Source organism: Myxine glutinosa, chromosome 5 (assembly GCF_964187855.1).
Source record: "Myxine glutinosa chromosome 5, kmMyxGlut1.1, whole genome shotgun sequence".
Lineage (NCBI taxonomy): Eukaryota > Metazoa > Chordata > Myxini > Myxiniformes > Myxinidae > Myxine > Myxine glutinosa.
This window is the reverse complement of record NC_136265.1, coordinates 3,331,649-3,346,733: the sequence shown is the minus strand read 5'-3', so window position 1 is coordinate 3,346,733 and position 15,085 is coordinate 3,331,649. Positions and strand designations below refer to the sequence as shown.

Below are 15,085 nucleotides of genomic sequence, written 5' to 3'. Positions count from 1 at the left end.
TTTTTTATATTAATGTTATTTCATTTGTGATTGGTGTTATGCTGTTCTTTCATATGCATAATTGGTGTTATGAGCGAAGATATCGATGAAAAAAGAGATATCGAGTTCAAGTGAATGACGAAATGCTGTGATGGTTTCTACTTTCTAAACGTGAATTCGCGGATCGCCATATGCAGATTCACCATTGACTGGGTATGGAACAAATGTACCCGTTTGTTTGCGAACGGGTACGTTTTTCATGGAAGTCCTTCACGAACTTGCTGTCCATGTCTGACGTGCGACTGAAGGTGCAACAGGAATGTGGAATTTATTGGTTTCGTGCTTTAGCATTCGCCGTTTCTGCATTGTCTGTTTGCTTCTGGCCTCCCACCCGTGCGTAGCACGGGTACCTCACTAGTGGGGTATAATGTGTCGATCAGTGATAAATAAAAATCTCAATTTAGTCCATTTTCAATTCAGGCTGTGACAACAAAATGTGAAAAAAGTCAAGGAGTATGAATAGTTTCTTTCTGAAGGTGCTCGATATCATTTGTGAAATCATATGAACACCCATGTAACTCTGTGCATATGAACACACAATCATGGCTTCCACAAATAAGCATCACGACTAACATTTACTCTTGTGTCACTGTTCTAGATTTGCTGACTGTAGCTCCAGGAATGAAGGCAGGAATGAATTTCACCAAACCTGGTAGGTGTTCTCTCCAAAAGCAATGATCATGGTCGTGTTCAAACTAACAAAACATTTCCTTTGTAAGCCACCTGGCCAATGTTAACACCTGGAAGCTGGGGCACAGCATTGCAAGCAGTGGTGGGATGTCAAACTGATAAAAGAATACATGGGCAAAAGGGAAGTAAGACTGGCGTAAGGAAAGCTCAATGTGAAGTGCAAGGGTAAGGGGGGAAACGTGTAATGACATCTTATGGGATGTATATGGATTCCTAATGCGATCCTAACCTCCCCCATCACTCCCCTAATAATCTCTTACCCTCTCAAACAGCAGTTACAGGTGAAGTTGTCGGCGTCTTGAGTCTGGCAAATTTACAAGATTACTTTGACGACTTTGACTCTTGGGAGGAAGAACCTGCACAGATGAACAAGGCTGTTGATGCTGGAAAACCAATGTCTGTACCTCCTACTCCAGCACTGGTTCAGGGCCTAGAGGAACTTCAGACTGAGGTTCTCACCTTCTACATTTCAGATACTCTGCTATAAAACATGATTCTTTGAACATTAATGTCACATCATGGTTTCCCAATCATCAGGTTGGTGATCATTGCATGAGTGTTGCATGTTTGCAAAGTATTGTCACGTTCACCGCCGGGATTAACACACCTGGGTGACAGATGGCCAACCGAGCTTCAACTCCGAGGCGGATACTCAAACTATGTCGATGTTATCTCTTCAGCACGCGCGGGGGGGGGGGGTGGGGGGGGGGGAGGGTAGTGAAGGGCAGCTAGAGCTTACCTGTACGGATGGACGCGGCACAGGGGTTATCCGATTCCCACAACAAACTAGAGGTTCCAGGGAACCTGAACTCAACTGGTCTATATCAATATGGTTAGAATATGCATAATAGAACCACAAACTATATATACTACTCAAAAGAATTTAAGGGTCAAAGGAAATTTTTTGATCATTTTTGTAAGTGTCTTTTTAAGCCAGATAGGGTTAGAATATCGCCCTTTGGGTTGTCATTTAGACTATAGACATCACGTTATTGTGGGACATGCAATCATTGCACTTATCTTTAGAAACTTTTTAAGTTAACCCAGATTTCCTTTTCATGGATTTGAAGCACGAACTTAGTCAGACTAAACTGACAAACTGCCTCGAAACACCCATTGTGACACCTCATGCACCATTTGCACGTGTTTTGCATGAGTGTCATTCCATGCATGCCAATTTTAGCAATAAAATGGCTGAGCATTTTCCATTCATAATCACTTGAAATTTGAAGATGGTTCGACGACAACTCAGCATCCAAGACAGGGGAAGGGCCATTGGCTGGCTACAAGATGGACAAACTCAGAGAACTGTGGCTCAGCGTCTAAATGTAAGCCAAGGCGTGATCGGCAGACTCTGGCAGAGGTTCAGGACAACTAATGCTGTTCAGAATCGCCCCCGTTCTGGAAGACCCTGATCAACAACAGCACGAGAAGACCGCTTCCTGATGATAACGGCGTTGCGACAGCGCTTTGTTACCGCACGGCATCTTCGGGATCAACTCGGAGCTGCCAGAGGCACCAACGTGTCCGACCAGACCATTAGGAATCGTCTGCGAGACCGAGGTTTGCGATGCCGGCGTCCTGCAGTCCAACCACTGCTACTTGACCGTCACAGAAGGGCTCGCCGAGATTGGTGCAGACGTCATATCCGGTGGAACCGTGGTCAGTGGGCAGAGACAATGTTCACAGATGAGTCACGTTTCTCGCTCCAGTTCAATGATGGCCGGGCTCGTGTTTATCGTCATCAAGGAGAGAGATTTGCTTATCTCAACGTTGTTCAACGTCTACCATTTGGAGGAGGAAGTGTGATGGTGTGGGTGGGGATATCCATGAACCACAGAACCCCTCTGTACCTCGTCAACGGAAATTTGACTGGTCAGCGTTATCTCAACGAGATTGTTCAACCTCTGGTAATTCCACTTCTGCAACGGATTGGACCAGGAGCTTGGTTCCAGGAAGACAACGCAAGACCTCATCGTGCCAGGGTGGTGACCGACTTCCTGCAGCAGCAGAACGTTCAGCACATGGATTGGCCTGCATATTCACCTGACTTGTCACCCATTGAGCATGCGTGGGATGAACTAGGGCGGCGAGTTCGATCACATCACGTCCCTGCCGTCAACCTCCGGCAACTGGCTCAGCGATTAGTCGCAGAATGGCAAGCGATGCCTCAACGTTATTTCCAACGCCTGATGAACAGCATGCGCCAAAGTTGTCAAGAATGTGTGAATGCTGACGGTGGCTACACCAGTTACTGAAGCTTCTGCGACTTGTGTGAACATCATTTTGGGGGGTGCATGACTTTTTTTCATCAGGGTAATAAACTAGTGTCTAATCAAAAGTTTTTGTTTTGTGTTTTCTGTTCTTGAGCCATCAAAGAATTATTTTGTCATTCATCGTCACCATTTTAGCTCGTTAGCTCATATTTATATGCACAAATATTTTTGACCCTTGACTTCTTTTGAGTAGTATAGTTTATATGTGCTAAAGAGGTACAGTAACGTTGAAGGTATCTCATGTTTAAACAGGAAACTAGAAAAAATAGAGTTTTAAGTGAGGCATGAAAAGTAAAACTGCAATTACTTTTCTCAGATTTCAGACTTGAATGTATTATATGTGTTGAGGTTTGTTACATACTGTCTACACACCAAGTTTCAGCCTTCTAGCTACATTAGAAAGTACCAGATTGACAAAAATTGATTTTTCAATATGGCCGCCCTGCCGCGACCATTTTTGGGCGTGCGACGCCCAAATGCAATCCCAAACTAGTTTATGTCTTAAAGATGCTGCATAACAAGTTTCATCAAATTTGATCAATATTTGTGACTTCTAGAGCGTAGACGTCAAATTGTTTACGGACGACGGACACTGGGTGTCGACAAAAACTCAGCTGGATATAGTCCAGTTGAGTTAATAAACGGACAAGACGAGGAATTGAAATTCAACAAATAAAGGGTTTAATAAAATAATGCAGGCAACGAAAATGAATGCACAGTAACCTAAATTCCTAACCGAGGGACCCTCAATGCGGACTCAAATACGGACACATGGAGGATTAAATGAAAGTTAAAATGTGTGTGGTGCATCTGCCTGCTACTCCGCTCTGGTCTCCTCAAGTGGTCCCTGAACCCCGCCGGCCGCCGAACGGGTCCCTGAGTCCTTGCACGGGAAACGCACAATGGCGCGAACTCGCGCTGCCGCCAGCCGCCCATGCGAGGCAGCCAAAGCTCTCTCCTCTGCGGTCCCACGCTCCAGAAAGTGCAGAGGTCTCTCAAGCGCACGCACCATGGAACACAGCCGTCACGAAGCCAGCACCACCGGGATCAGAGAGTAGGATGCGTCCTTCCACCTAGCCAGAGAGAGAGAGAGAGAATGAATGTGGAATGAATGAATTAATGAATGAGAGAGAGAGAGAGAATGAGAGAGAGAGAGAGAGACTGAGAGAGAGAGAGAGAATGAAAGAGAGAATGAGAAAATCTGAAAATCTGACCACCAAGATAGCGAAAATGGTGGAGCTCTGCCTTTTTGTCCCTCGTGCTGGAACGTTCTGTGATGACGTCACGTGTGCACCAATCAGCAAGCGCCATCGCATCGCTGCACGGCCACAACCAATCATCACCTCTAGGGGCGGGCCCCCACGGCCCTCCTTGCGATAACTCGGCTGGTGGTGTCGGTGGGTAGTCGAATGTCCGGATCCGGTTGGTGATTGTGTGGTTTATTAACTCAACTGGACTATGTCCAGCTGAGTTTTTGTCGACACCCAGTGTCCGTCGTCTGTCTGTCGTCTGTAAACAATTCGACGTCTACGCTCTAAAAGTCACAAATATTGATTAAATTTGATTAAACCTGTTTTGCAGCATATTTAAGACATAAACTAGTTTGGGATTGCATTTGGGCGTTGCACGCCCAAAAATGGGCGCGACAGGGCGGCCATATTGAAAAATCAATTTTTGTCATATATTTTTAGCACATATAAACTATATAGTTTGTGGTTCTATTATGCATATTCTAACCGTATTGATATAGACCAGTTGAGTTCAGGTTCCCTGGAACCTCTCTAGTTTAATTTAAGCGCTGATCGCCTGGCTGGTTTTGCGTGTGGCATAAGGAACGAAGGGAAAAACGAATGTCCGGATCATACAGGGAAAGTTACCTTCTCCCCTAACTAATTAGAATAGCTCCACCCCTCGCATGGAGACACATATACGATCTTACCGGACATGTGGGCTGACTTATTTACATCAAGGTGTTCTTACACGACATTCGGAGCATGGTAATCTATACATTTCTAACTGGACTGAGGTATTTCATGACCTACCCCCATAAACGTAACAGTATTATTGATACAGGTGATGGAAACTGCACAAGTGCAAACCAAAGAACATGAGGCGATGCCTTCAGTGGGGAAGGTGACGCCATCGGTCGGTGAGGCGAAGGGGGATGCGGTCTCCGTCGAAGAACCTCCAGAGCAATGGGCCATTCCTGTGGACACGTCTGCTCCTGTGGTCGATTTTCACCAGCGAGTCCCTAAACCTGCGTTCACAGTATGTGTTGTGAATTAGAAAACGGTTTTCTTTTGATACAGGTAAACAGGTGTAAATCCCAGTGTTCTGAACAGGTGTAAAACTTGGAGATGGCTGGAGAGACTAGTCAGCTGGACAAGTCTTAATTTGAGTCTGAGTACTACCAAAAAGCAGGTATACCTTCTGGCTCCATTTCCTGGGATCATGCCAAGTCCTAGCCTGAAAACAACTCAAAAGATGGCAAAACAAAAGCAGAAACAAGTACATTACATTCAAAGTACACCGCCCCCATGCCAAGTAAATAAATAACATCCTCCAGCACGGCATTGCCGGGGCGCATTTGGCACCCGGCAATACCGCTGTGCAGCACATCGAGACGGTATTGGGAGGAAGAGGTGTACAATAATTGATTGATTAATTGTGTAATTAAAATCGATAAATAATAATCGTAAAATAATTTCTTAATCAATTAGCTAATAGCTACCTCAACCACCAGTGTTTCATCCGAAGCTGTAACTTTTTGAAAATGAATTAATCAATCAAAAATTAAATAATTAATTGATTAATCCATAAATCAAAAATATCCTTTATAGCCACAATACTTGGTCGCTGTCATGTCCGAATATCAGCTTCCTAGCTCAAAAGGTGCCTGAGCTATTGCCCAGATGAGAAAGAAAAGAAATGTGATTCATAATTAAAATAAATAAATAGTATTCGTAAAATAATTAAATTATTTATCAATTGGCTCAACTGGAATACCTAAACCACAACTGTTTCATCCGAATCTGTAACCTTAAAAAAAAGAAGTCATTAATCGAATAATTAAATAATTAGTCGATTAATTGATTAATCAATAAATCAAAAATACTCTTTACAGCCAAGTCACGGTCATTGTCACGACCAAATATCGGCTTCCTAGCCTGATATTTGTGCTGAGATAATGCCCACATGAGAAAGGAAATAAATAAGTACTTAATTAATCGATAATAATTAAGTAACTAATCAATTAATTGATTAATCAAAAACAAATAACATTGTTTTTGCCAAAGCACTTTCTCACGATTGTGCCCAAATTTCAGCTTCCTAGCTCAAAGGATGGCTGAGTTATCGCCCGGACAAACAAACAAACAAACAAGAAAACAAACAACCGGAGTGAAAACTGAGTACTCCCTTTCAGCGCCCTTCGGTGCCCGGCAATGACGTCATGCAGCATTTGGAGATGGTATGGGAAAGGAGAGGTGTACAATGGACTTTAAAACTTTTATATTTCCACAAAATGCAATAAATATAACAATCATGATTCATTCATACACGATCACCCCCATTGCCACTCGTGTGACTAATTGATGGCCCGTTGTAAGGAGTAGGCCGCAGCGTACTGCGTGCGTGCAGAGCACGTTTCGTTTCACTTTTGATGGTAGACCCAAACGAAGTTCCTCTCCCAGTCTGTTCGGTTCATGTAGTCGGATTTCTGCGCTCGTGAAGAGTGCAAACACCTTTACCATCCGGCACGTTGTCATTCTTGAAGGTTTTCGAAGAAACCGCAAGGATCATTCGGGCATCTCGATGAATACAAATACATGTGACGCCGGTACACACCCAGTAATTGTATTCATGTCATTGTACAGGTCAGCCTATTGTGGTTAGATATTGTAATACTTTACCTTGCGGTCAGAGTGTACCCAAATCGGGCAGTCACACGTGTGTCTGGCCGTTTGTGCGTTGTGCAGTGGCCGTTTGGCTAACCCCTGCTCTTGCAGGGAAAATGGCCTTAAAATGCCTGTTGTTGTTTGTTGCAGTGGCCGTTTGAATTGGACTCGTTCCAGAAGCAGGCCATCTTGCACCTGGAAAACCACGAGTCCGTGTTCGTTGCTGCGCACACATCGGCCGGAAAGACGGTTGTGGCCGAATACGCGGTTGCCCTATCACAGCATCACATGACCCGGTAGTTGACGTGACCAGTAACCCTCCTTAACTCCATTTTCTAGCTTGCGCATGAGGGGTTGAAAGTGAGGATGTTGGTATAGGCCCCGGTGGTCGGTCTTATCTGTCTGTCACCAGGAGGGCGAGGATCCTGTGGGCACTCTTTTTAAATGGTGGAAGACGATCCCTCCTCAATTTGTTTATGGTTGTAATAATAATCATGTGTACCTGGGCTTCCTCTTTTGCCCGTCTCACCGTTTGAAGTATTATTGATATTCTTTCTTGTATCCTGTCCACCTGCACCTCATTTTCACCTTTTCCCCGTTCCCCCTTCATCCCTGCCAGCGTGGTATACACCTCTCCGATCAAAGCGCTGTCCAACCAGAAGTTTCGCGATTTCAAAGACACGTTTGGTGATGTGGGCCTACTGACCGGAGACGTGCAGCTCCATCCCGAGGCTACCTGTCTCATCATGACCACAGAGATCCTCCGGTGATTATAAAATGTTCTTTGTCGAGTGCTTGACATGATATTTGCTTAACAAGCAACATGCAGCAGTTTTATGTTATGGATCTTAAGCATTCGTGGGTAGTTGCAGCTGAGGGAAACGTGTGAATGACTTCAACTCGGCGATCTGTACGACGTTACCTTATACTTCGGTGTTGAGTCTCGTAATCAATCCGGAATAAATGTTTCCTTCCGCAGATCGATGTTGTACAACGGTTCGGACGTCATCAGAGACTTGGAGTGGGTGATCTTTGATGAGGTCCATTACATCAATGATGCCGAGGTTTGAGAGGCCCCGTTTCATTTTTACCCCCGCCCCCAAAAGTGGATGGAGGTTAAGTTTTCACTCCTGTCTGTCAGTCTGTCTGTCTGTGTGTCTGTCTGTCTGTGAGCATAATATCTCAAAAGGTTATGGCCGGATTTGGACGACATTTGGTGGACAGTTTGGGTGTGAGAGAATGAATTTTTGGTGAGGTGAAGGTCTGAATCCGGATCCAGATACTGCAAGTTTAAAGTGATTCTTCACCACAGAGAAATGGGGCTATAAACGATATATAGCACAATATCTCTAAAAGTTTTGGATGGATTCAAACGAAACTAGGTTGATGGTTTGGGTAAGTGACAAGATCAAGCCGATTGGATTGTGGTTCAGGCCTGGATGCAGATCCGGCTTATTAGTGGGATACAAAACATAAACAGTGGGATCAAGACTCACCTTCACTCCTTCATTCCTCTTTTTTCCGCCTCTGGAACAAACTGCCTCACTCTCTTCAATCCCACTCCTCCCTCCAGGTCTTTAAAACAGCTGTTCACCACCATCTCTTATCTTCCCCCATCCAAAACCTTCATCTTTTCTACCCCCGTTAATCCACCCCAAATCCTCCTCCTTCATATTCTGTTTTCTTTCCTGAAAGTCCTCGAAGTGTCCATCTTGTTTACCCTGCGTTCCCTGCCTCAGCCTTCTCCCTTCCACAGATCTCCCGATGTCGCTGTTCTCTACTGTTGTTGTACTTCCATCTCTCTGTCCCTCTTGTCTCCCGCTCCCTTGATATGTTTTATATGTTAGGTCTCACACGAGCCTCGACTTAGTTTACAAAAAAATCTGTTCAACCTGGTGGAGGTATGCACTTTACCGAGTGCTGTTCTGGTTTATGCTTGGTGGTCACGCTGTAATGGCACACAAATTAATGTTTAAACCTGGACAAACATAAAAAGGAGGAAATGGTTGTTTGACAAGACTTTTCAAACTGTGCTTCGGTTCATCAGCGTAGCCCCAAAAAGGTTGACTTTTCAAACTTTGTGCTTTGGTACATCGGCGTAGCCCAGAAAAGGTCGACTTTTCAAACTTTGTGCTTTGGTCCATCGACGTAGCCCCGAAAAGGTCGGCTTTTCAAACTTCATGCTTTGGTACATTGGCGTAGCCCCGAAAAGGTCGACTTTTCAAACTTTGTGCTTTGGTCCATCGACGTAGCCCCGAAAAGGTCGGCTTTTCAAACTTCGTGCTTTGGTACATTGGCTTAGCCCTGAAAAGGTCGGCTTTTCAAACTTCGTGCTTTGGTACATTGGCGTAGCCCCGAAAAGGTCGATTTTTCAAACTTCGTGCTTTGGTCCATCGACGCAGCCCCAAAAAGGTCGACTTTTCAAACTGTGCTTGGGTACATCAGCGTAGCCCCAAAAAGGTCGACTTTTCATACTTCGTGTCTTCGGTACATTGGTGTAGCCCCAAAAAGGTCGACTTCTCAAAGTTTGTGTCTTTGGTGCATCGGCGTCGCCCCGAAAAGGTCGGCTTTTCAAACTTTGTGCTTTGGTCCATCGGCGTCGCCCTGAAAAGGTCGACTTTTCAAACTTTGTGCTTTGGTCCATCGACGTAGCCCCAAAAAGGTCGGCTTTTCAAACTTCGTGCTTTGGTACATCGGTGTTGCCCCAAAAAGGTCGACTTTTCAAACTTCGTGCTTTGGTACATCGGTGTAGCCCAGAAAAGGTCGACTTTTCAAACTGTGCTTCGGTACATCGGCGTAGCCCCAAAAAGGTCGACTTTTCAAACTTCGTGCTTTGGTACATCAGCGTAGCCCCGAAAAGGTCGACTTTTCAAACTTCTTGTCTTCGGTACATCAGCGTAGCCCCAAAAAGGTCGACTTTTCATACTTCGTGTCTTCGGTACATTGGTGTAGCCCCGAAAAGGTCGACTTTTCAATCTTCGTGTTTCGGTACATCGACATAGCCCTAAAAAGGTCGACTTTTCAAACTTCGTGCTTTGGTACATCGGCGTAGCCCAGAAAAGGTCGACTTTTCAATTTTCGTGCTTTGGTACATCAGCGTAGCCCTGAAAAGGATGACTTTTCAAACTTCGTGTCTTCGGTACATCAGCGTAGCCCCAAAAAGGTCGACTTTTCAAACTTCGTGCTTTGGTACATCGGTGTTGCCCCAAAAAGGTCGACTTTTCAAACTTTGTGCTTTGGTACATCGGTGTAGCCCAGAAAAGGTCGACTTTTCAAACTGTGCTTCGGTACATCGGCGTAGCCCCAAAAAGGTCGACTTTTCAAACTTCGTGCTTTGGTACATCGGTATAGCCCCAAAAAGGTCGACTTTTCAAGCTTCTTGTCTTCGGTACATAAGCGTAGCCCCGAAAAGGACGACTTTTCAAACTTCATGTCTTTGGTACATCAGCGTAGCCCCAAAAAGGTCGACTTTTCAAAATGTGCTTCGGTACATCGGCGTAGCCCCAAAAAGGTCGACTTTTCAAAATGTGCTTTGGTACATCAGTGTTGCCCCAAAAAGGTCGACTTTTCAAAATGTGCTTTTTTTTTCTTTTTTTTTTTTTGTTGTATACAAGATCGAGGCTCGTGAAAGAGCGAACATTAATCACACACAAAGACAAACCGACACATAAAACATATAACATCGGGAGCGGTAGACAAGATGGGGAGAGAGGGGGAAGGACACAAACACAACATTTGAGAGCAGGGACCGAGAGACATGGAGACATCGAGAGATCTGAGAGAGGGCGAGGGCTTTGGGGGGGGGGGGGCATGGGAAGGGGGCGGTGGGAGAGGTATAAAACATATGGACACTGCCAGGACTTCCAGGAAAGAAGTTGGAATTTCAAACAAGGTGGATCTGGGGTGAATTAGCGGGGGTAGAAAAGATCAAGGTTTTGGATGGGGGAAGATAAGAGATGGTGGTGAACAGCTGTTTTAAAGACCTGGAGGGAGGAGTGGGATTGAAGGGAGTGAGGGAGTTTGTTCCAGAGGCGGGAGAAAAGAGGAATGAAAGAGTGAAGGTGAGCAGAGAGCCGAGATTTCGGCAGTTTAACCATCAGAGGGTTGCTGGCAGATCTTGTGCGACCTGTAGGAATATTTGGGGGACAGAGCACAGAGAGAGCTGGGGGTGCAAGGCCGGAGAGGAGTCGGTAGAAGACAGAAAGACCACCTACCTGCCTGCGGTGAGTGAGTGAAAGGCCCTCAGAGATAGCTTCATCGCGGGAGATTCCAATAATTCTGAAAGCTTTGGTTTCAACAGCGTGAAGCCGAGCTAGGTGTGAGGCAGGAGCACCGGCCCATAGGGGAGAACAGTATTCCATTGAGCTGCGGATGAAAGCCTTGTATGTGGTGAGGAGCTCAGGTGTGCCGAGGAAGGACTTCGCACGACGGAGGATGCCCAGTCGGCGACTGGCTTTGGAGGCCAGCTTGGAAATGTGGTTTTCCCAAGAAAGATCATGGCAGATAGTGAGACCCAAAATCTTGAGCGACAGAACTTCTTGGAGAGGATTGTTGAGAAAGTAGATGGGAGGGTTGTCCAGTCGATCTTTTCGGAGAGACATAGTAAGAGTGTGAGATTTGTCAGGATTGAAAGACATGTTCCACTTGTTTGACCAGTCTGTGATTTTGTCCAGGTCTTCAGAGAGTGAGGAGGCAGCAGATTGCCGATCTGAGGGAAGAGGAATGGAGCGGCAGAGAGTGGAGTCATCAGCAAAGAGATAGAGAGGATTTTCGAGAGAGTCAGAGAGATCATTGATGAAGACCAGAAAAAGCACGGGGCCCAGAACACTGCCTTGGGGAACTCCAGCCTGAACAGGAAGAGGAGATGAGAGAAACCCATTCAGGGCCACATGTTGACGACGACTAGAGAGGAAGTCCGCCAGCCATGCATGGAGATTTCCATGGATACCAAAGGAGGAGAGTTTGGTGAGCAGAGCGGGGTGCCAGACCGTGTCGAAGGCACGTGATATGTCGAGGGAGACAGCTCTAATTTCCTGTTTGGCATTGAGGACCTCCATCCATTGTTGAGACAGCAGAAGCAGCATGTCCAGAGTAGAGTGACCTGGTCTGAAACCAAATTGATGATCAGAGATCAAGCCATTGGAGAAGAGGAAAGATTTCATATCCGAAGCAATGATGGATTCCATGACTTTGCTGATAATTGGGAGAAGGCTGATTGGTCTGTAGTTGCTAGGATCTGTTTTTGCACCTTTTTTGTGCAAAGCGGTGATGTTGGCTGATTTCCAAGCAGATGGCAGTTGACCTTGAGCAAAAGAGAGGGTGAAGAGAACAGAGAGAGGGTGAGATAGAGCAGCAGAGCAGGATTTTAGGACCCGTGGGCTGATGCCGTCGGGTCCAGTTGCAGAATCAGAGTCGAGGGTTGACAGAAACTTTTCCACCTTGTCAGGAGGAAAGGACACGGAGTCCAGGAGCAGCAGGGTATGACTGGGTATGGTGGGTACAGAGAGGGATGGGTTCGGGACACAAGATTTAGAGGCAAACACAGAGTTGAGGCATTCAGCTTTTTCACGTGCGGAGTCAGCTGTGTAGCCGTTTGAGGTAAGGGAGGGGATGGAGGGGGAACAAACACCAGAAACGGATTTGACCAGACGCCACCAGGATTTGGAAGAGGGAGACAGATAAGAGAGTTCGGTCTTGAGAACGGAGAGATATTGTTTCCTGGCTCTCCTGAGGGTGGACACACACTTGTTTCGGGCTTTGTGAAAGGAAATGAGATTTCCTTCCGTTGGATTTGCTTTCCAGGAGACGAAGGCAAGTTGTTTCTGGGCAACAGCCTCACCACAAGATTCCGTGTACCATGGACGGGAGGAAGGGTATGACAACTGAAGACGAGATGGGATAAATCTGTGCATGAGAGAGAGCAATTTACTTTGGAAGAATTCCCAGGATGAGTTGATGTCAGAGGTGGTAGAGATGGGAGACCAGTCCAGATGATTGATGGCTGCTTGAAGACCGTGCCAGTTGGCCTGAGTGAAATGCCAGACTCGTCGACGCTGAGCAGGCTCCCTGAGGATGGTCAGAGAGATGTCCACTTTAACAAGGACATGATCAGATGATCCGATCGGAGCAGAAGAAGAGCAGCAGACATTTTCAGGGAAGTTAGTCATAATCAAGTCCAGAAGAGAAGATGTTCCGTTGACTGAGATCCGGGTCGGGAAATTGACAGATTGTGTCAGTCCCAGTGAGTCGCAGAAGTCCTTTGCTGAGGAGCCATGGCTGGTGAGAGAGGTACCCACACCCAGCCAACTGGCATGATGACAGTTGAAATCACCACATATGAGGAAGAGAGAGTTGGGATGAGTAGATAGAAGTTGGTCCATATCATCAGACAGCGAGATGTTGATGGAGTCATCACTGTTTGGTGGACGGTACAACACACATATGAACAAGAGGTGGGAGCGAAGGGGAAGCCGTAGCCAGAGGTATTCCTGGGGGTGAGGTGGAGAGAGTGCAGTGCAGGGCGAGTGAGGAAGAGAGTTTTTGATAAAGATAGCAACCCCGCCTCCAGGACGAGGCTCAGGTCTATCATACCGGAGGAGGGAGTAGCCCGGGAGAGATACTATGGAATCAGAGACATCATAAAGGAGGAAAGTTTCTGTTAAGCAGATCACGTCTGGTTTGACAGAAGCAACCTGTATGGAGAGATCAGTTAAGTTTGAACGAAGGCCCCGGATGTTTGAGGTCCATACCGTTAATGAAGAGGAAGGGGGAGCATCAGATACAGAACAGGGGGGAGGAGGGGTAGGGTAAGATGTGGAAGAGGTGGAAGAGGTAGGGAGAGCTGATGAAGGTGTGTCAGAGATTTCAGAATAGCTCGGAGAAAGGGAAGGATGGGGCGGACAAAAGGTTTGATGGTGATTGGGTGAGCCACAATGAGGTGTTATTTGAGGAGGGGGAAGGGCGAGGCAGAAGGTTGGGGGAGATGGAGGTGAGAGTTTGGAGGGGGAAGAAGCGGGGAGGACGCTTTGAAGAGGGGGAGTGAGAGGGGGGAAATTGAGAAGCAATGAGGGTGGGGAGATTTGAAGGGGAGGGGTGAGGGGGGAGTTTGGGAGGGAAGGGACAAGGGGAGGGATTTGAAAGGGATGGGATATGGGGGAGATTTGGAGGGGAGGGGTGAGGCAGGAGTCTAGGAGGGGAGGGGCGAGGGGGCGTCTTGGCGGGGAGGGGTGAGGGGGTAGTTTAGGAGGGAGGGGGCAAGGGGGGAGATTTGAAAGGGATGGGTGATGGGGAAGATTTGGAGGGGTACATCGGCGTAGCCCCAAAAAGGTCGACTTTTCAAAATGTGCTTTGGTACATCGGCGTAGCCCCAAAAAGGTCGACTTTTCAAAATGTACTTTGGTACATTGGCGTATCCTCAAAAAGGTCGACTTTTCAAATTTTGTGCTTTGGTACATCGGTGTAGCCCAGAAAAGGTCGACTTTTCAAAATGTGCTTTGGTACATCGGTGTAGCCCAGAAAAGGTCGACTTTTCAAACTTCGTGCTTTGGTACATCAGTGTTGCCCCAAAAAGGTCGACTTTTCCAAATGTGCTTTGGTAGCCCAGAAAAGGTCGACTTTTCAAACTTTGTGGTTTGGTATATCGGTGTAGCCCCAAAAAGGTCGACTTTTCAAACTTTGTGGTTTGGTACATCGGTGTAGCCCAGAAAAGGTCGACTTTTCAAACTTTGTGGTTTGGTACATCGGTGTAGCCCAGAAAAGGTCGACTTTTCAAACTTTGTGGTTTGGTACATCGGTGTAGCCCAGAAAAGGTCGACTTTTCAAACTTTGTGTCTTTGGTACATCAGCGTAGCCCTGAAAAGCCATTGACAAACGCTGAGCTAATGTTATTATTGATGTAACTATTAAAGGTGATTGGACATCTTTAGTGAGGAAGTAAAAGTATGTGGAAAGTGTTTAACCAGTCAAGGCATATTGTGGATTGACAACGGTGGGCGGTCCGCTTCGAAAGTCCGCTTATCCGCTGCAGCGGACTAACGTTTTCGAAGCGGATAAGCGAATCGGAACAACCCCCGGAAACCGAAGCGGATAAGCGTAAGCGGACTACCGAAAAATTAAAGCGCATCGCGATTCGCCAAATCAGCTGTTAGCCTGAGCCGTTACTCTAGAATTGTGAATATTTATTTA

At 46.4% G+C, this 15,085-nt stretch overlaps 1 protein-coding gene across 2 annotated transcripts in view; it reads left to right on the top strand.

The window, feature by feature from the left end:
* SKIC2 (SKI2 subunit of superkiller complex) overlaps positions 1 to 15,085 on the top strand; it is an 82,694-nt gene that overhangs the window by 12,356 nt on the left and 55,253 nt on the right. For both annotated transcript variants that reach the window (XM_068117951.2, XM_068117952.2), the window contains exons 7-12: positions 638 to 691; positions 1,002 to 1,180; positions 5,079 to 5,273; positions 7,052 to 7,197; positions 7,521 to 7,667; positions 7,881 to 7,965. In XM_068117951.2, coding sequence (XP_067974052.2) covers positions 638 to 691; positions 1,002 to 1,180; positions 5,079 to 5,273; positions 7,052 to 7,197; positions 7,521 to 7,667; positions 7,881 to 7,965 — 806 coding nt within the window. The remainder of the gene's footprint in view (positions 1 to 637; positions 692 to 1,001; positions 1,181 to 5,078; positions 5,274 to 7,051; positions 7,198 to 7,520; positions 7,668 to 7,880; positions 7,966 to 15,085) is intronic.